The sequence below is a fragment of the Struthio camelus genome, chromosome 1, assembly GCF_040807025.1.
Source record: "Struthio camelus isolate bStrCam1 chromosome 1, bStrCam1.hap1, whole genome shotgun sequence".
NCBI classification, from domain to species: Eukaryota; Metazoa; Chordata; class Aves; order Struthioniformes; family Struthionidae; genus Struthio; species Struthio camelus.
In genome coordinates, this window is record NC_090942.1 from 151388484 (window position 1) to 151411134 (window position 22651).

The 22651-nt window shown below is 36.1% G+C and overlaps 1 protein-coding gene across 12 annotated transcripts in view; it reads right to left on the minus strand.

Moving 5' to 3' along the window:
* REV1 (REV1 DNA directed polymerase) overlaps positions 1 to 22651 on the minus strand; it is a 62468-nt gene that overhangs the window by 24627 nt on the left and 15190 nt on the right. For 9 of the 12 annotated variants that reach the window (XM_068924369.1, XM_068924294.1, XM_068924378.1 and 6 more), the window contains 8 exons: positions 20738 to 20906; positions 14639 to 14788; positions 11788 to 12500; positions 9848 to 9955; positions 8254 to 8370; positions 3399 to 3531; positions 2291 to 2419; positions 1427 to 1581 (listed from right to left, as the gene is read on the minus strand). In XM_068924369.1, coding sequence (XP_068780470.1) covers positions 1427 to 1581; positions 2291 to 2419; positions 3399 to 3531; positions 8254 to 8370; positions 9848 to 9955; positions 11788 to 12500; positions 14639 to 14788; positions 20738 to 20906 — 1674 coding nt within the window. The remainder of the gene's footprint in view (positions 1 to 1426; positions 1582 to 2290; positions 2420 to 3398; positions 3532 to 8253; positions 8371 to 9847; positions 9956 to 11787; positions 12501 to 14638; positions 14789 to 20737; positions 20907 to 22651) is intronic. The other 3 variants (XM_068924385.1, XM_068924337.1, XM_068924395.1) reach the window with 1 other exon arrangement.

The window sequence follows — 22651 nt, forward strand, 5'->3', positions numbered from 1 at the left end:
TTATCTATCGAAGATACCAATATAGCCTCTAATACCATAAAATCTCAGTGACTTACCTTCTGTAACGTATTATCCCCACAACAGCGAAGTAGGGAAGTGCTAATACCTCACTTAACAAATCAGAAACCAAGGCACAGGATGCTTACAGATGAGTGTTTAATCTTTCACTAGCATTGTCTGAATCACTTTAGTTTAGCCACTAAAATCTCTGGGGTACGAATTAAATTTATTCAACTGGCAAAAGCATGTCCTTCTTTAATTTACTTCTAATCGGAAATAATAGTGTTGGGAAGGAACCTCAATGGTATAACAATATCTATTCAAATTTACAGTTTATTATATTGGTATAACTTTCCCACCGGGCAACACATAAATCACTTACATGAGACGTTTGTTTCTGGCGGACCATGTATTTGAAATCAGGTCTCTACGTTCATGGAATAGTACAACTACAATATTTTCCTCTGATTCATTTACTATATGATGAATTAAGAGTGAAGAGACAAAGTCCTTGCAGTGAACCTACCACATGAATTTCTAGAAAGGACATCAAAATTATTTTTCAAATATCTCATACAAATTGATTATTAGAAATAAAGATTTGCTCATAGGTCTTTGTCTCTTTTCAGCCAGTAAGAGAAATATGGTATCAGATTAGAAAATAATGCTTCAAAAATCATTTCTCTCTTTCTACAGAAAAAACAAACACGTTAAATAAGCATATAAAAAGATTACAAATGCGTTTCAAGCCAAAGCAAGAGACAAACGGGAATCAAGGGAATTACAGTCTCTACTACCATGATCCTTTAAGAAATAAAAGGAAGGATTCTACTACTAAGATTTACAATAATGAACTTCAGTTTGCATCACAAGTGGATTTTACACTCAGTAGATTTATTCCCACATACTTATTACTTTAACCTGATTAGGAACAAAAAGAACAAAGAAACAGTGAAGGGGCCAAGTGAAAAGTAATAAAGAAATTCTTTTCAGATGTGTAACTTCATGTACAATACCTCCTACAAATTACACAAGCTTTGCTTTATATTACTTGTAACTATGCTAAACCATGCCACCCCATAAACTCTTACTACTTTCTGTCATAAGGAACAGAATCTGGTCTCATTTTTCAAGTTACTGGAAAAAATACAGTAGCATTTTATAAAAATCAATGTAAATATTATACAGACAGAATTTTAGCATACTGCTTGAATAAAAAAGGAGAGATCATAGCAATTTTATAAAATGCTGCTTAGAAATTTCCACTTATGAAAGTATCTTGCACTTTTATTTAAATTAATTTAATCTAAATGGCAATATATTCCATATTCCACAAACACTTATTGTTTTACCAGTCTTACATAGCTTTGATAAGCCTAACAATATCAGGCAATGCTTGTAAATAGAGATGAAACAAGGCACTTACCCATCCCAACAGAGGCAGTGCATTTAGTTTGGGCTTTGATTTCGGTGCGGATAGCATTTGCAAATTCATCAGGAGTCAATCTGGTCTCTGTAAGGATTTCAGTGATATCTACTAGTGCTTCATCACAACTGACTGCTTCGATGTTATGAGTATAGCTATCAACACAAAGTAAAGGAGGTGAAACACCAGCAACAGCTCACCATCTGTTAAAACAAATATGTAGCAAATAAAGTCTTCCTTTTGTGGTGGCACTTCCCTGCTTTTTTAGCATCACACATTAACTTAAATATTAAAAATGCTAATATAGCAAATTACAGTAAAATTATTATGTAGGACTAACTTCAACATGCATCACGCTTTTAAAGGAACAGCTGGGGGAAGGAGAGTTAAATACTTGTTTTTTACTCACACTAACAAATTTCTACTTTTGTTCAAGTGCATTTTAAATCAGAAAGTAGTCACTAATAGAAGTTACTCCAGTAACCAATTCTTAAATCGCTCAATTTAAAAAAAAAAAAAAAAAACAACCCACAAACAGCTCTTGAAAGTATCTCACTAGTAAACAGGAATCAGTTCTGCTCACAGTGTAATCAGAGAAAATTTTAACAGTGGTTCCTTTGTAGTTAGATGTTGACCATTTATAGGATTTGGCTTCAAGATAAAAGAGTGCTCAGAAGAAACAGAGTGCTCAAAATAAAAAATGACTACAAAAGGAAGATCTGACATAGGAATGGTTTTCATAAAGCGGGAGAGTAATACAGAGATGAAAATATGAACTCAAATAACGGCATTCAGCAGAGGCAAATGAAAACATGTCTGATAACCTTACCATGGAAGATCATGTAAACATACAGCACACGTTACCTTGCTAGTATTTCGTATACTGTCCGTGCAACTTCTTTGTATGAATTAAAATCGTATGAAACTGCTTGAAGATTTGGACACAACTTTTTCGCTTGGCCAAAAAACATTCCATTCTTTATGCCAACTTGTCTAAAATAAAATAAGAAGCAAATGCATAAAGTACTAACTTCTCCCTCCACAAATTATGTTAATATGTGGTATTTCCAAATGAAGTATTTGTCTTTTTTCCATAAAAGTAAATCATTGATAAAACTACCAGCATTTTGATAGGTAAGAAAAATAGCTGCAAATAGAGTATTTTAACTAGCTGTATGATATTTAAGCATACAGCATGGACAGCCTGTGTCTGGGGACGTGCTTAAAACATAGAAAAAGTCTCCAGGAAGCATGCCATCTTCTATCTCTGATTAAGACCAAGCATACACTACAGAGATTAAGATAGCTGCTTCTTATATCCCACTACGCAAATTTGTAAAATTATGCTCCCACAACAAATAAATTGTAATTTTTTGAGACAAAAACATCACCTTGCCTACCCTGGCATACTTGAGAAAGGTTACAGTGAAATACTAATTGCCGGAGTATTTTTTTTCTATTAGGGTAGCAAATCGCATTTTCAACACTGTGGCTATATTTATAACAAGTTATTTCAAATTCTGAAAGTTATAAGCTATGCTATCCAGAATACTCAGCGTGATCAGTGCATGAAATTTTTTTAAGTTTAGTAATCACTCTTATTATTGCATCATTTTATCTAAAACCTTCAGTAACAAAGTGTTCTCAACTCCACGAAAGAACGTAGTGTTGATAGTTGATATAAAGAATTGAAGATAACATTACGAAATCCATCGTATCACTCTGAATGGCATAAAGCTTTCCTTAACTGGTTTTGTTTCAGTTAACATGCGAGTTAGGCTGAGAGCTATAACAGTGTTTAAAAAGCAGCTGCATGCATAGGGAAGGACATAACTAAAACTTCTGAAACATAAAAGAATTTCTTACCCAAATAAATTTAAGCAATATATGACCTAACAATTGCTATTTACAGATATTTTATGCCTATCTGTATGAGATTTTTCAAGCAACCCGATACGTAACTTTCACCTACCTGGCTTCATAACTACAAGAGGCAATTTCAGCCATGGAGAGAACAGTGAGATCCATGTCAGCTCCATTCATGTGTGTGGAATCTGGATGCTCCCAGACTGGTGAGTCCACCTTATCAGGAACTCTAATTTCTGCTTGGAAAATAATATTTATATGTGTTTTTATGTTATTTTGTTATGAGTTCAACAAAATGAATGCAGATGAAATAAATATAATGGAGTATTCATATAATTTTTATACTAGCGCCTGCTGGTGAAGAGGTTCTTAGCACTATATCGACTATATTTCTCGACTCATGTAGTCGAGAAAAAAAAAAAATCAGAAACCCTCACATAGTAATCTCTTTTTACATGTAGGTCTACACATATTATTGTGAACAATATTATGCTACAGAAAAATTCTCTTCCTATTTTCCCCCAACATTTAGAGCGTAGCTTGTATATGGCTTCCTATACCATTACTGTAAAATAAGAGATCTCAGTTATCTTTAATAAGGATAATGATGAGACAAACTCTTGAGGCCACCTGCTACAACCATATCCTGTAAACAAAATGCATGACACTGAAAATCTACCAATTGCTACCAAAAATCTACCGAAAAGATGCTCAGCTATATTCTTTTTTAAAAAAACACAAATACCACCAAGACAAAGAAAGTGAATTCAAAGTACAATTGCATGGCTTATCATATTTATAACCTCCTATTTAAAACTATTATTTTTGTTTTTAATAATTACATAATCTAGATATCCCAGAGTGATCTTTAAGGAGTCAAATGAAGTAACAAGGACACTTACTAATTAGCTTAAATTAAAAACTGAACCTAGCTAGAAACTTGTATATCTTTTAATACTCTTACAGGGAAATTCATTGACAGAACCTCCATTATTACTTCCTAATAATTCTCAAATTAGGATAAGCGACTTCTTTCAAATACCACCACGTATTTCTCTTGGATCAAAAGGATACAACTATAAACACTGCAATCTCAGACCTATAAAACAAGAGACAGGCCTCTCCTAATTCTATAAAACTCTACATGCTCTTAGGCCAACTGCATATTAGATACTAGAACAGAAACTCAAGACACTACTGGAATCAAGTAAAGCATTCTCCATTCCTTTCTATTTAGGTGCTGCACGGTATGTAAACCTTGACAGATAGATGCCTGCACCCTAAATTATAGATCAGCCTGAAAAAGTGTATTGATGCCAACATTGCTATTCCCTCCCAAATTCCCAGTCAGAATCAAAACAAAAAGGTATCATCATAAAGACATAGAGCTTCTTATTTACTCAAAATGAAATCTAATACTTATGTTATAGTTCTTTCTCATTACTGTAGTCTATTTAATACTGTCCACCTTTGTAATACAATGAATACGAAGTTTACTTCACTGCCACAATACCTAATCATAATCACGGTACTAACAACATAACACACTGACAATTCCACTGAAAGGAAACAGGGTGCTACGTGCACATACAAGTAGTTACCAGACCAGAGAAAGCACTGTAATGAGTGAGTGGAGACAGTGGGGCCAGAACTTGACTTGCATGAAAAGCAAGTCAATAAATATATTAATGTATGATGAGCTCAGCAGGTTACCTAAGATGTCTGCAGCTGCAAATTAGAGCAAAATTATGCCCCAAATAAAGATAAGAATGACAAGAACAACTTCTTTAGTCCGTGCCTTCCTGTGCCCTGGCCTGAGATGATGCTGTCATCTTGTCTATCTTCGTTGGACTCGCCGACTTTTTCCACATCGCAGCAGAGCAGATCCCCCCATGAGCTGATGGAGTCACTTCACGTGAAATTCAGGGCAATGCAGAACACATTGTCCTCAATGGAAGGCAAGGTAGAGAACCTCTCATCAAAAGCTGGGAAACTAGACAGGCACATGGTGAATGTGGAGCAACGGATGGAGAAATCAGAGGCCAGGACCCAAGTCTGTGAAAAAGAAATCGCTGAGAATAAATCTGTGACTAATATGATGGTTAAAAACTGCTGCTCTTTAGAATGAAAAATGGGAGGTACTACGGCTGAGGGAAACGAAGCCTAAAAACCATTCACATCTTGGGCATCCTGGCCATGGAAAAGAGACCCCAAACTATGAATTCTGATTAACATATGTTAATCCTCTGGCTTTAGGATATGAATGTTAAAGATGGTATCTATGTAGAGAAGTAATTTCTACTACCCAGAAAGCATATCTCCAATGTGGAGATGTGGGGAGAGAATGATAGCAAATTTTTAAATTTAAAAGTTACACATTTCTGGATGAATTCAAACAAGAAAAAGAAAGTATTTCATAAAGGATCCAAGATTCTATTGACACTAGACACTCGTTCAGCAATGCAGATCAAAAGCCAAGAACCAATATCACTAAAGAAGTAATTTGCAAAAAAAGAAGTAGCTGAAGCAGCAGAATTCAGTATGTAGTAAAACTAAGTGATTCACAGGTTTTTCTTTTCTTTTCTTTTCTTTTTTTTTTTTAAATTTGGAACATTTTTTCTAATATGCAAGACCTGGAGAAGGCAAGATCAGAGAGCAGCCTGGAAAGCATGAAGCGTCAAAAAATGAAGTGGGTTCCATGTGAAGCATGGCGGTAAAAATATGCTTACGTCCAAAGTTGGTCCCAACTACCTTTTTATTTTGTTTCTATAGCATATCCCCAAACAGAATTGCGTATGTTTAACTGAGTACAATTTAGCATTCTATATTTTTAGTATTTTAGAAAAAGCATTTTTTCATGTGATACATGGGCCTGCCAGATGACATTTAGCTGTGGCAAGGCACAATTAAACACATGCTATGAAGAGTTTCACATATACTTCTTAAGACGTTGTGACATTAGAAAAGCCTAACCAAAAGTGCAATTCTGTGTTTTCTTATAAGACTACAACTATCTTTAATCTCTCTTCCCCAAAAGGAAGACAAATCCATTTGTTTATGAGAACGTAAGCAGAAACAGCAGGTTAAATTTGTTTGTTGATAAAAACATTTTACTCAAAGACAAAAAATTAACAAAGAGACTAAAAAATATGAATCTGCAGCTAACGAGATAGAGACTGTAAAAAGAGCGTTAGGAAAAAATCCTTGTGCCAAAACAACAGGCTGTACAATCAGACTACATATCAAGAAAGAAAGAGAGCTAGCTGCCTGCCTGCATGCAAGCCAGTGAGATTGGATGTTGAAGTTAAAGAAACGATTGTGTGGACATCCAGAAAAAGCTGCTGCAGTAAGAAACTGAGTTTGCTGTACAATGAGGCTGAAACCTATTGTACCCTTACACAATAAATATAGTTAAAGAGATACTGCTGAATTTGTGAAACACAGAGCACATGCTAACTTATATCAGCTAAGCTTCCTTAATTTTAACTCCCTCACTCTCCAAATATTGCTTGATTGTATGAAGTCACATCATTATCCAATGCAAGGTTCTAATAAAAGTTACTAAGTCACTACTTAAAACTGAGCTACCAATAAATAGTTCATACATAAATTGTACTATAGAAAATCTAAGTCCACAAAAAGCACAGCTATCTTTGTAACATGCTTATACATGACATTGCAAACACAGCAGAAACTAAGTCTGGAAAGTTTCTGACTTTCTGGAAAGTCAAAGAGGTCCTTACAAAGTTAAAGGCCAGTAGGTTCCACCAACATATATTCTGCCTCTGATTAAAAGAGTACTTAAACTATAGCAAAAAGACAAATAAAAAGGCATCACTTACTGTAATACCTTGTTTCCAAATGTCTTTGAAAATCTGCATAATTTATTACTTTTTTTTTTTTAAAGTATTAACATTTCAGAAACAACCATGGAAGAACAAACTGTGTTTTTCCATCTCTTATATCAACAAAATAACTAATTGTCATATAAACTTTAGAATAGTACTAGTACTACTACAACTTAGTTAAGAAGTGTGTGCATGAGGGGCAAAGGAGAAGCAACTTCCAAAACTAAATTAAAATTAGATAGCAGTGATAAAAAAAACCTCTTCACTTAAACTTCAAGCTGATTAAGCAGACTCTTGGAGGAAAGAAAAATAAAAAAAGGAGAAACAAGTTGCAATTTATGTTTAGCAATTCTATGTTCTCACATTAAATGCAGTTCAGACTGTATAACAATCAGAAAACCAGTTATTAATAGTATGTTTTATTTATACTAGTATACTGCTACTTGAGAGCACAGAAAGTAACAAGAAGGCTCTAAATGATTGTAGGCAAGTAAGGAATTCTCAGACTACAGCTACTACAACAGCTGCCCTGGTTTTGCAGAAACAAAATACTGGAAGGACAGAATTCACAGAAGTTGCCAGACTATCCAGACACCCAAAATGCTCTAAGGACCACCCAAATTAAGTCATTGTATACAGATATTATACAAATGCAATTCAAAAGCCATCTTCAACCAACCTCTTACTGGCTGTGCTGTCATTTCTACTTTCTAAAAATAATAAAAATATTAGTAGCCTCTAAAAAAATATTAGTAGCCTTTTAAAATGCATTTTGTAAGTACTTTCCTGCAATACTCAGAACCAAGTGTTCACACAATCCATATTTCCTACTTAAAAAAAAAAATCACTTAACAATTATCTTATACTCATCTTCAATTAAAAAGTGAATAAAACATAAAATTACTCTAAAATAGTACACCCACACTAAACAAAGATAACTAACAAAAAGTCACAGTGGCAAATTATTGCTGAAGCCACAAAGCATTGTGTTGCCCAGAAACATTTCTTTCCTGAATATTCACATGTGAAAAAACCCAGAATTTATCCACTGTGCATTACTTTAAGGAAAAAGTTTTCAATAACAAAACAATAAAAAAACAGACTTATTTGTACCTGCTTTGCCATTCAATAGCTTATTCTGGTAATATTGCCATTCAAGCTGGGGGTTTGCACCAGGGCGCAGTGGTGCCTTTCCTGCACCTCTGTTGCTAGTAACTGCTACCGGTTTTCCTGCGGAGAAGAAATGCACGTACTTAGAAGTCAACGTTTACAGAAGCTCACATTTTAATAATAGCACAACCAGGGTAGAATTATAAAGATGTCTGTTTTATTTCATTTTATTTTTTTTAAGTTCCTTCAAGCTTACGCACTCTTACAGGGGTAAACAGCTATCAAAGTGACTTTGTATTCGGACTGTCAATTTACACATAGCTGCAATTAGACACAAAAGAGAAACTTTTGAAAGAGTGAAAATGCAGCCATATTAGTTTGTCTTTAACAACTACTGTAACGGGAAGCTGTAAAAGTTCAACAATGTCTTATTAATTCATTAGTATAAAACATGGCCAACACCATACTGATTTTTAAATACTTTTAGCAGGTGTGTTAACGTAAGTAAGTTAGAACAGTGTAACTTCCACATACCAGCACACTCAGTTCCACTTGTTTAATTAACTGTTCAAGATCGGATCTTCAGTTAAACTTTTGACTTTTTAACAATATCAACATCTGCATAACTTTTCTACAGCAAGCTAATACACGCACTAAAAGTTCTGGCACAGTTCTACGGAAAAGAAAAAATATTTGCAGAAAAGTCCTAGGTTCTCTATATCGCAGTAACGGAATTTGAAATTTGGCAGGAATAAAGTTTTAAGATACAGGCAAAAAAGAAGCTTCTTTGACAGTTGCTCCTGTCTTTGGACATAGGAGAGCAAATGAATTACACAGCTTTGAATCTTTCTCGGACCACGGCCCAAGTCTTGTGCAATAAAGTTCAGCATCTGCACAGTAGAGCTGGTATTTTCATTTTGGAATGCTATACTTGGAAACAACTTGCTAAGGAGCTCCAATTCTACCTATGTACTAAGGATGATCACTGAGTCACTTTTAAGCATCAGCTGAATAGACCATCATCCAGGTCCTAAAATACTTTGTGCGCAGCAAGAGCTTAGGTAGGATAGAGGAGGAGAAGCAAATCTCCCTTTAAAAAGACGCACTGGGTAAAGAGAAAATTAACTCTCAGTCTTGATCTTTCCACCTTTCAATTTAAACAACGCTCCTTAGACTACTTTAGGAAAAAGATTAGAATACCCCACCTTTTTTGTTTTTCTTTTAACACAGAGTGACCAAAAATCGCTTTTGGTACAACTATAATTTGATCTCCAATTTCTAATGTGGTAGATTTAAGTCTCAATAAGACAGGTGCAGTGTCATACAGAATGGTTGCTCTGAATTTTACTTCTCTGTTGTTACTTTGAACACTGAAAGGAAGACAGCAAAGAGAATTCCAGTTATCTCTTCCACATGCTTTTGGATTGTGAGACAGTGAGCAGGAATATGAAAGTTGTGTGGTCCTACTATCAGACAGATGCCAAGAGGAAAATTAGCATGCAAATTCCATTTGATAAGTGTGTAGGTTTTAAAAAAAAAAAAAAGAGAGAGAGAAAGGCTCAAACTATTAAATTGACATTTAAAATTGGATACTGACCTTTGAGATCTGGTCTATTTCGGATAGCCACAGACACAAAGAAGCAATCCATATCCACGTGCATTATACAGCTCTGTGGCTTGGCCAAGCTCGAAACAGACACATTACCTAGTATGAAGATACACCAATAGAAAACTTGAACCCTAATTCATGCATTTTAGTATTACTCACATTAGTCATCAAGGACTATCATGAAGTTTTTAATCACCCTAAGTTACAGAGATTTTTGTTTCTCCTCACCAAGAGGACACTACCATTCCCTAAATTCTCAGAGAAAAATCTGAAGAAAAAACAAACAGTAGCCAAACAGTCTAAACATGGCAACATAAGTTTCTATGTTATTTTCTCATAATTAACACTCTCTATCTTGCTATAACAAGCTCCCTCCATCCCAAGGAGATTATTGCATGTAGTGGGAATTAGATCTTAAATGATTTTCATTTCAATGCTAACATTGAGTCTGTAACAGTGAGCTTCACAATTTTTGCTTGTGGATCAGAACAGACTGTTCTAAAAGATAAAAAAGTTTAGCTGCACTAAAAGTTAACTTTGACTCTTCACAAAACACATGGAAAGAGTTTAACCTTTCTGTGCATTTGGACTCTGTCACTGCTGTACATACACTGATGCAAACATCCAGCAAAGATGAGCAAAATAGCTACAGACTGAAAAACATATACTGCTAAAGTTCTAATAATACTTCTGTGAAGTATTCTAGACGTACAAGTTTGTGCATCTCTGTTGCTGACCTACCAGAGAAGGCTATAGCTGAGGTAGAACCTTAATCTGAACCATGCATAATATATGTTAGTGAAAAATACTTCAGTACATCAGTTGATTTGTTCTGCTTGACAACTGTGTTAAATGATGAATAATCAGAAAAATGGTTTTTTTTTTATTTTTAATAATTTACCATCTGCATTCAAATGACTATACTGTAAAGGACATTTGTAAATCAAGCAACCAAGATAGTGCTCAAGAAGCTGCTACTTGTCAACTGAAATACAGTAACTAACTACATGAATTCTCTAGGTTAAATCACAGGAAAAGTAAAATACGTTAGCTTATACCATGCTTTGATGGCAGTTTATAAGCCAACATGTTTTATAATTGGGATGTGCTAGCACAAACACAAAAGCAGCTAATTTATTTCTTATAACAATAAATTTTTAGGATGCGGTAATTTGTCTTTGTGAGCTTATTTTCATACGATCACAAGCGATTACTTTTACAGCATAACGGCGTCAGAATCCCTCTGATCACGCAGAGCCAGCCTTTTAATTGAATAATACTGTAAACTCAAAAGAGAGATTCTAAGATGCAAATATTTAATCTATACTTGTAATACTATGGCTCTAATAAATTACACATATATTTTCATTTTGGCTCTTGATGGGCAATGTAATGACACAAACCATTTCTCTTCTGTCATAAGCCAAGTTCAGAAGGCTTATATAACACTGTTACCCATTTAAACAGACCCAGAGGTACACTATATTCTTACTAACAAAAAAATCATTTTGATTTTAGCTCATTTCCAAATGTTATTCATCTTTTAATTTTTCACACTGACCTATAAGCAGCAAGGTTTTTTTTCTTCTGTTTCTGTTTTAAGATTTTCACATGGCAATCACATTTAGACAGGTAACTATTTTTTTTCCCAAGTCACTCCATGTATCTTGGTAAAGTCAGGAAAATTTTTTACAAAGAGAAATTGAATGTAGACCACAGTGTAATATTAATCACAATTTAAGTTTAAAAAAAAAAAAAGAGATTAACCCTTTAGTTTTAGATGCATTAAAATCACCAGGCTATTCCAGATAGCCCGACAGCCATGCGAACGTTGAAAATTAACGCACTTAGTCTCAGTTACACATTTAACATGTGAACAAGGATATAAGATGTCTTTTGAACATAAACTTTCTTAAACAAGTATCTACCTGTGTCAGTTTTAAATGTGGACCTGCCTGCTTTCCATTTTTTTAATTTTTCCCTTCCTGGAAAGACACCACTGTTTTTTCTCTGCAGGCTGTTGACAAACTCTGTCAATTCACACTTCCACGTTGCTATGTGATGCAGCCTTGAACGTGAATAAAAGTCAGAAATAAAACTACAATCTGAAGGTTTGGACACATGTGAGGAAACTGCCTTGCTAGGAGTAGGTACAGAAGTGCTTTTTGTGCTTGAAGGCCCCTGAACAGTGGAGTGGTGAGCACCATTTATTTTAGTATTACTGTGCAAAGATGAAGATGAGGATGAATTATTCATAGTCCTATGTGGATTCCACGAAAAGTCTGTATTTTTGTTGCTTTGCTGCAACTGCTGCGTTGTGCAGTCTCTAAAGTCAACCATGCCTTTTTCAGTCTTTCCTTCCTCCTGCACAGGGCCTGGAGAGAATCTACTTGCAACACTGTTGCCGGACGGTACCAAGCAATCCTGTGTCTTTAAGGCACTGGTAGAAATGTGTGTGTGTCCATTAAAAATGGCAGTGCTGTCTTTGTGAGGCTGAATCCCATTTTGTTTCCTTCCAGGAAGGATCTGCTCCAGTTCCATAAACCCCAAACTGTCACTTTCTTCTTCCTCTTCTTCATTCCAGCTACTTATTCCATTGGGTATGATCTCACTCTCTATCTCACCCTTCTTAATATGATTTCTGAAACAGATATGATAATTTAATAGCTTTTATTTCACAAAAAAGGCACATTTACAAGTCATTTCAAGTGTTATTTATTTTGTTAACTGTTATCAGCACATATCTGATTAGCTTTTAGGGTCTTGCAACAATTAGCACAAAGCTTGAGCTACATCCTTTAAATGTCACAAAACATTGTACAGCTGCACAAAAGATTTCATGGATTTGCTGTAATATTGATATAATTCTACCAGGAATTTATGCAGGAGTGACCAAAATCATGCTTGCATTAGAAAAACTATTTCTAGGGCCTTTAATTTGACCACTGCTCTCCAATGGAAATTGAGTAACTATTTATTTGTTAACAGAACTCTACTACCATGGGCAGCATGAATAGTGCAGCAAGCCATCAGAAAAAGGAGTCTTTTTTTTAAATCAAGGGATGTAGTTTTCCACCTCTAGCTACAGCAAAAATGATGAAAGCACACACAGAAATCTTCTATTTTTCAGACTAGGACTTCGATTAGTGTGTTGGATTCATTTTTATCTTCTCCTAAGGAAAAATCTGTTCAAATTCTGTACATTAAAACATACTATCTTTTAACAAAAAAAAAAAACAAACCCTTTTTGTATTTAAGTGTGTAAAAAAAGCATTTTCTTATGAATACATTGGCAATCTACATTTATTCTGACACTGCAAAGACAAAGCTTTTATTCAAAACATCCACTCTATAACAACCCTTAAGTGAAATTAAAAACAGTCTCCAAGAATTATGCATCTTCTTCGTGTACCGTAAAAAACAACCACCCTCCCAACTCCCAAAGCAAGCAATTTAAGTACACCCACAAAAAAAGGGTGGGTAATAATTAGCTATCCAGCAGACAAGTAAAACCAGAAAGCCAATTAACTGTGATAACAATTTAGTTAATACTATTACAATTATAAATTATATTAAAGGTAGCAATATTTTGCAAGAGCTACATGGTTGAAAGTGGTACCTCCAGAGGCATGTACTTCGTATCAGTAGACAGGGCAAACCTAAAATCCACACTTGTTAAAATAAAGAGGTATTTTTGCAAGTGTGAATATTTTTCTCATTCAACAATATAATAATAGAAGGTAACAGTGATTATATCACCTATTTAAAACATTGATAAGAAATACTGTTTAGCATATTAATTTTATGGCACCAGTTTCACTTATTCACAAATACAGCTCCCTCATGTAGTAAAGTCTCCTCAATGCTATGCAGAATGGGTTTTAAATAAAACAGCTTACTGCAGAAGAAGATCATCATAACAAACGAGAAAAGTAGCCAGTGTAAGACAGTGCTTTGTCTCTAATCAACAAACAATACCATGGGCTTCTGAAAAAGACACAAGAACCATCTAAAGATCTCTCTCTCTCTCTCTCTCTTTCTATGTGTGCATGTGTAGATATATATAAAAAAGAAACCTTTACTATATTATATATCACACACACACACACACACACAAATATACACACACATATATAAAAAGAACACTGTCCAAATGGAAGGTTTATTTTACCCTCCCAATTCGCTTACCAATTGGAGTTTCACTGATGCCTTCAATTCTACTCCCTTCTCAAGGTCTTTAAAAAAATTCTATTGTAATTTGATTTTTTTAATCCATCTTCTCTCTCGAGTCTCACTTAAATCTTGGTGCTATTGTATGTAAGAAATGCTGCGGTTTTTTTTGCTTAAAGAAGCTAAACTAAGAACTGAAAAGCTAGTACACATTTACAACTACTTCTGGACACCTTCAGCAAAATTAATCAAATCATATCAACTTTTTGTTTTTTAAAAAAAAGACCTATTTTCCAGTGTCTAGTCAGAATCCTTTAATGTCTGCAACAGACACTGTTACTTCCATACAGACATGCTACACCCAGTGGGACTCCTAGGTCAGGTATCAAGTAAAATATGGTGTAAAGACTAGAGACAAGGTTTGGAGTCAAGATTAAGTAATTCTATCCTCAACCATTTTTCTATTTGCACTTTCTTTTCACATTTCAGGGCCTCAGGTTCTCCCTCTTCTAATGGTGAAATCAATTGTAAAAATGCTACACAATTATAAATGCAAACCCATTACAGATGAATAATTAGCATCCGCGTTACGAGATTGTGAACACTTACACCCTGTTGAGATCTTTAGCTATATTGCTTGGACCTGGCACAGCATCTTCAGGTTTGCATATGGTATTAAAGTTGAGACCTTTTTGAACGCTTGACTGCTTGGTGTAAAGCTGATACGGAACGTGCGAAAGAAGACGTCCAGCTTTAATGCTGAAACAGAAAAAAAGAAAAAGAAACAAGTTTCTACTTAAAATACTTAAGAAAACAAAAACCAAACTTCTAAACTGAAAAATGTCCCATACATAATAAACTTACTTTGGTCAATAGAGTTGGCTGTTCTGCTATACATACTTAAAATCCTTCCACAACCCTCTTCCCACTACTAACTGGACTGAACTAGACAGTAATTTATAACATTGTGATTGGAACTAACAAAGACGTTTGCTCAGATGCGTTGGTCAGTTGTCCACATCCATTTGTCTTCTCCAATTAACATACATAAAAAACACATTTAATTTCAAAAAACAAAACAACCACCACATTCAAAAAAATCTCATGTTCTAACTGAACAACGCTGTGCTATTTCACTTGGAACAACACAAATACATGTGTTCCAAGCAAATTGGGGCAGAAGCCAAAAGAGGTCAGCTAGGATGTGGTTCACTATTAAAAGAGGAACTCCCACTTTTTCCATTCTAAAAGGATAATTACCCCTTCTTGTGAGAAAATCCATTGAAGAGAACTAAAGAGAAGAAAGATTTCCAAATAGTCCTCCTGTAAGTATCTACCCTAATCATTCCAGTTCTGCCCTAAGCGTTGCACTGTATCTCCCTTCTTCTTTTACTTCTCCCACTGGAACTGCAATTATATTTCAATAACTGGTAAATTCTGCCTTTGAAGCAGAATCCTCTCATAAATATACCAAAGTATGATTTCATCTCTCCACCTCAATGTCTGTTACTGGTAGTAGAGATAACACCCTTCCCAGCTTATTCTCCACCTCTTGTTCATGCACAACTCCCTGTACTGAACACTCAGTCAGAGATGCTGCAGCTTCTCGTAGCACCGGAATCCTTTCCATACCAAAGCAGCTTAATATTAGGTTCCGTTTTGAAGTTACAATTCGGTTCAAAATCTTAAAAGAGAATTTACTTCAATGAAAGATAAACTGTTTTGCTGTTCCTCAACACTGGAGCTCTTTCTCTTAGAGATGTGCTTTATAACTAGCTCAGAGCTGTACTACTGTCAAGAGAGCTGGACAGGTGAACAAAAGCCCCTATAACCTGTCTTGGTGCAATTAGAGAAGAACACAGTGGGAGATCACACTACCCAATTAGAAATTTAAGCACTAGTTAACATTTACATAGAGACCTGGTAAGGTTTCTATGGGAATGGAATAGTAAAAACAGCCCTAAAAATATATCAATTAAATACTTTTTGAGACATGAACATAAAGCATTCATAAAGGAACATCATTTACATTACACATTACCAAATAAAGTTAAAAATAACACGTTAAAGTTCCAGAACTTTCTTGTATAGAACACAGTGATGCAGCAACCAAGCTTTTACAATGCCCGATTATTATATTTCTCATTTACCTAGGTGGTTATACCAATTTCACACAGTCAATATCTCAGAATCATTATACCAATTTCAGGGTCATCAGACAGAGCATTTGGCATCTTGTTCACGCTGTAATTTTAGCTACTGGAACAGCTCTGTTATTAGATCAATACATGGTTGATTTTTTTTTCAAAGTATTAAGATATAGCAATAGGAAACCCATTGTAGATGCATCTTTCAACACCTTTCCCCCTTCCACACACCCTAGATCACAGCATTTAGAACCACAAAAAAGATTTGGTTGAAAAGGACCTCTGGAGGTCTCTCTAATCCAACACCTGCTCAAAGCAGGGCTAACTTTAAAGTTAGATCAGGTGTTCAGGGCTGCCTCCAGGCAAATTTTAAACGCCTCCAAGGGTAGAGAGTCCACAACCTCTCCAGACACCTGTTCCCGTTCTTATCCTCCCTCACCGAGAAAAATCTTTTCCTTATATTCAGTCAGAATGTTCTTCGCTCCTACTCGTGACTATTGCTTCTTGTCCTCTTGCTGTACACTTCCTAGAAAAGTCTGGCTCCATGCTCTCTGTAACCTCCGTACGGGTAGTGGGGAAGATAGCAATAAGACCCCTTTTAGTCTTCTCTCCAGGCTGAACAAAACCAGCTCCCTCAGCCTCTCCTCATATACCACGTTCCAGGCCTCTAATCATCCTGGTGGTTCACCACCAGACTCGCTCTAGTTTGTCAGTATCTGTCTTGAACGGTGGAGCCCAAAATTGGGCACAGTAAAACAGATTTGGCCTCACAAGCACCAAACAGATGGCAGGAATCACTTCCCTCAGCCTGCTGGCTATGGTCTTGCTAATGCAACGCAGTATGCCTTTAGCCTTCATCTCCATAAGGGCGTGCTGCTGATTCACCGTCGACTTGCTGTCTACCTTTTGAAGTCCTCTTCTACAAAGCTGCCTTTTAGCCAGTCAGTCCCCAGCCTGTCCTGCTGCATGGAGTTATTCTGTCCCAGGTGCAGGACTCTGCCTTTACCTTTGTTGTAATGTCATGAATTTAATGAGGTTTCTGTCATCCCATTCCTCCAGTTTGTTAAGATCTCTCCAAAGGGCAGCCCTGCCCTCCCTTCCACTCGATGTCATCTGTAAAGTTGCTGTGGGTGCTTTCCACTTCCTCACCCATGCTCATATTGTTAATGAAGACATTAAACTGCATCAGCCCAAGCATCGACCCTTGAGGAAAGCCACTTGTAACAAGATGCCAGTTAGATTCTGAAACGTTGATCAGTGCTGTCCGAGCCAGGCAGACAAGCCAGTTTTTCACCTAAGGAGTAGTCCACTATCCAGTCTGTATCTCTCTCGTCTGGCTAAAAGAATGCAACAGGAAACTGTGCCAAAAGCTATACCAAAGTCAAGTAAACGGTAGCTACTGCTCCCTCATCGTCCAGAGAGCCACCACGGAAGACAATCAGGCTGGTCATGATTTGTCATTAATAAATTCACACCGGCTCTTCCCTATCACCTTCCTGTCCTTCACATGCCCAGATATCGCTTCCAGGAAGATTTGTTCCATAACCTTCAGCGACTGTGGTGAAGCTGACTGCACTGCAGTTCCTTGGATCCTCCTCCTTGCCTTTTTTTGCAGACAGGTGCAACATTTGCCCTTTCCCATTCCTCCGGGACCTCTGATTGCCATCAGTCTTCAAAGATGACAGACAGCAGCCTAGCACTAACACCAGCCAGCTCCCTTGGATACATCCCATCTGGTCCTATAGACTTGTGTACATAGTTTGCTTAACTGATCCTTAACTTAAGCTTCCTATACCTTCAGTAGCACTTCTTTTCCCCAAACTCTGCCACTAGGCACACAGGCCTGGGAGGCATGAAAGTACACCTTGCCAGTAAATACTGAAGAAAAGGTCGTATTGAGTAGCTCAGCTTTTCCTGTCCTTTGTCATTAGGTTGCCCCCACCATTCAGCAGCAAGCCAACAGCAACCCTGGTCTTTCTTTTGCTTTTTTCTCGCTATAACACCCTTCTTGTTCCCCTTCGCATCATTTGCCAGTTTCAACACTAAGCTTTAGCTCAGTGGGTAGTTTCAATCTATCAAATGTATAGATTCAATCTATATGCTTCCTTAAACAGCATTTTTTTTTTTTTACTATCTCTGAAACTTGCAAATTTGTCACAAAAATTACCAGCTCCAGGCAACAGACATCCAGCTGAATTAAGTTTGTAGGCTATTCTAAACAGACTTCCCTTTAGTTTCTAGTTATTTCTTTATTTGTGTATTACAAAATTACACAAACAACACTTACTTAACTTGCAATATGTCCTTGGTATCTACAGTGCTAAAAATTCCTGTAACCTCTCCTCCAGAAAAAAATAAACCTAGTATAGTATTTTTAATAGTTAGAGAGGAACTGCTTCTTCTGCCACCCAGCTGAGTATTTGTAATTTCCACTTAGGCCACAGAACCACAGAAATCACAGAACAGCTGAGATTGGGAGGGACCTCTGAGATCTTCCAGTCCAACACCCCTGCTCAAAGCAGGATCACCGAGAGCAGGTTGCTCAGGACCTTGTCCAGGTGGGTTATGAATATCTCCAAAGGTGGAGCCTCTACTACCTTGCTGGGTAACCTGTTCCAGTGTTTGACCACCCTCACTGCAGAAAAGTTTCTTCTTATGTTCAAATGGAATTTCTTGTATTTGACTTTGTGCCTCCACTGCCTCTTATCCACTCATTGGATACTACTGAAAAAGAGTCTGGCTCCACCTTCTTTACACCCTCCCAGGAGCTATTTATACATACTGATAAAATTCCCCCCGAGCCATCATTGGATAAAAGATCCTACAGGCTTACATGACTACAAAGATATTTTCATCACTTTTCAGTGCACTTTCATGTGCACTGTTTTCTAAAGTTTTACCCAAGCTAAATTTATTCTACAGTAATGGAACTCAATTCCCATTAATTCCTTTATTTGGAATGCTGTAAAACTCCAAATATTTTACTAAACTAACCAATTAAAGTTATCAAAATTCAGTTTGCTATCAATTTTCTCTTCCCATCAATTAAAAGCTTTTTTTTTTTTCTGGTGCTACATCTTCTGTTCCCAGCGGAATAGTTAGGAAGCTAACAACCCTCCCCAACTCCACCAAACAACCCGCCCTCATACTTCAATACATTGACACTTTGGTGATTTCGATCATCTAATTTCACCTGGTAATTCATTATTACCAAAGATGACTTTTAGAGCAGCTATTTTAACATTTGTAATCTTGCTGGATAATTCCCTTATTAAGCCCTGCAGAGATTTTCTTTAGTGTTCACTCATCAGGGGCCTATCAAAACACAAGTACAGTGATTTTCCTAAAGTCTACATTGTTTTTCCAAAATATTTACTGTTAGAGTAACACATCATCTCTTCCAAAAGCTGTACTGGTTTGAGACTGGCAGCTTTTATTTGTTCAAACGTTTTGTAATCTGAATTCACATCAGAAGCAGCAAATGAAGTGCAACTCACTACACTCATTTTTGTTATTTTTTTGGGTAAATCATTTAAAAATATTTTCTTCGTATTTGTGTTAGATAATGCATAGATAATGCTTCTTTAAGAAGAACTTCCTCTTAATCTAAAAAAACAAAATAAAGAATCCACAACTTCTACTGGTAGCTTGTTTTAGTGGCTGGCTACCCTTGACCTTAAGTTACCTTAAAGAAGATACATGATATGAAACGTTTGAGTCCAAAAGGCTCAAATTTAGCAACGTTGTATGCAACTGAAAACAACATTTCAGAAATATGCATGCAGAACAGTTGCTTGCCCGTTTCTGCTAGTCCTCTAGAAAAAGACTGGTTAGGAACTCCATGCCACTGACAGCCATTCCCCAAACATGTTCCTGCCTGTCCTATTTCCCACAGGCCCCTAAGACAAAGGAAGACAGTTGCAAATCAAATTAGTTGTTCTGAGCCCAGCTATCATCTTTTCCAAGGACCTGAGGACAACTTCAGTTGAACCTACATATTTTAGTGTGTGGAGGAATCATAAGACACAAAGTACTTGGAAATAAAGCTGTTAGTTCTCCTGCTCACACAATTTGTTCATTCGTTTTAATAAAAGTCACAACATGATATATTTTAGACGGATTAATCTCAATTTTATGAAAATGCTTTTCAATTGACATTCTTTTTTATTTACAGGAGATAAATTTATGCAAAGTACAAGGCAAGAAGTTAATTAAAAAACAATTATCTGGTAGTTAATAAAGCATATTAAGATGAAGGCTGGTCCACTGACTGGGTATTAACATGGCAATCAGCAGGCCAATGTTCAGCTTCCAACTATGATTGAGACTTTCTGTATGGTACAAAGTTTTTTTTTTAAGGAAAAACATTTAAAATATATATATATATATATATATATATATAGTGTATGACAGTGGTATTTTTATTCAGCTGATGCAAGGATAGATTTATTTTAAACCAAATCATAAACCCAAAATGTAACCTTTTATAAAGCAGCTTTTCCAGATTTTTCTTCCTTTTTCTAGAGGGAGAAATCTCCAGAAGCAGTGGACCTAAACTTACCTTTCCATGATCCATTCTGGCCGAACTACTTTTTCTCCTTTCAGTTCTTTTATTTTGGCATTTGGAAGATTTGTGGCAATGATGTGTGTTGTTTTGGATCTGGAATAATACACATGGTATTGGCCTCCATGCAACATCATTAGCCTCCTTAATTCATCAGCTGAAGGATCTATAAAATTAAAAACAGAAATATTCTTGCTTTGTGTCAGCAAATACACTAAGAAAAACAACTACAGTTGAGAAATCAGATGCTATGATCCAAGAGTGCAAAATATTGTTTTTCTCCTTACAAGTTATTCACAGACCAAATCAGAAATGCATTTCTGCAGAAACGTGGAAACTAGTGTTTCCAGAAGGATTTATTCAAAAAGTAAACATTTTTACTAGTTATAGAGGATCTTTCCGTAACACATATGGAGGAAGATGGAAAAAACTCAGTGGATTTTGAGCTGAACTATTTTAAAAATCCATTTACTGCAACATTAACACAAAACTAAGTATTAGATTAACTAACTTATCTTTTGATCACAGTTTGGGAGAGCAGTTTATGCCCAGAAGTACTAGAAATGAATTAGTATGAAAAGGGTTTAGTGATAGCATAGAACTCCTACTCCATAGTTTCTGACTTACTGAAGTAACCCTTTCCTTACCCAGCTATTCCTGAAACATACAGAGAACAGAGAGCACCTTCAAACTGAGATCTCCGTCTTATCCCCTCTGACCACCCCAGTACTTATTTACATATTAAGACTTTTTTTTTCCAACGATGTGAGCGGAGAAAAAAAGAGAGCATCTTGCAAGCAGCAAAAAAGTGTAAGTTTTTGGAAACCCTTTGACAGCAGCGCCACACTGGCACCAAAAGAGTTGGGTCAGAACAAACAAGCACAACGATTTGGCACAAGACAGTAAAAAAGTAAAAAGTAAAAAAGTTTATCAATACAGGAAGGAAAAGGAAATTTTTTTGGAGAGAATACAGTCGTAGTTCCTTTCACTTGACCTATTGTCAAGCCTTAAAACTGTTCTAGCACTTGATTTTACATTTAACTTTTAACGGAAAATAACACACTCTCCAAAGCACGGTCATTCCTACTCCAGCCTTGTGGACCACCATCTTAGGGAGCACCATCACTGCCTAAAAGAATATGCAAATGAGATTTCCAGCAGAGAAATTGTCCATATTACATAACTGATCTGCTTGTACTAGCAGCTTAACATGTCCAGCTTAACCTTGTTCATTTTGTACGTATGGCAGTTTCATCTCGTGCTGAAATCAGCACTGCTTCGGGATGCCACAGCAGTTGTACACGTCAGTTATGTATTAATCACAACAATCCTGGCATAGGTCCCTGAAAAAACTTCTGGGATGTTTCAGAAAGGTTATTAACTTGTTTTAAGGAACTCAGGAGAAACACAGACATAAATATGGTACCTTAAACATCTTACACCTCATAACATGCACTGCTGGTCCATCACAGGCAACGCATATCCATGTCTTACCTCTTCTCTCTTCCTCCATCTACTATTAAGGTGTTATCGTCTCAACCACTACTTTACTGTGAGCAAGAACATTCCCACATATCCACCCAAACATAAATTTAATGTAAACACTGCAAGTCCAGTGCAACCATCAATAGTATAGAGAATTAAAATTAGAATATTTGTAGGCGTATGGGGAAACTTACAAGGAAGTAAAAACATTTCTATTACTGCACTGCCCCTCCCAAGCGCCTAGGTTTCATTTCAAATAACAAGACCAGAGAAAGGCGGAAAAAATTACTGCTACTTCTATCAGTGACCATTCCTCTAAATAACTTAGTGAAATAATATTTATTACTAAACCTAAATCTGATTTTATATTGAAAACTTTAATAATGAAATTTGTGAAAGGAAGATCGTATATGATATAATTTAACG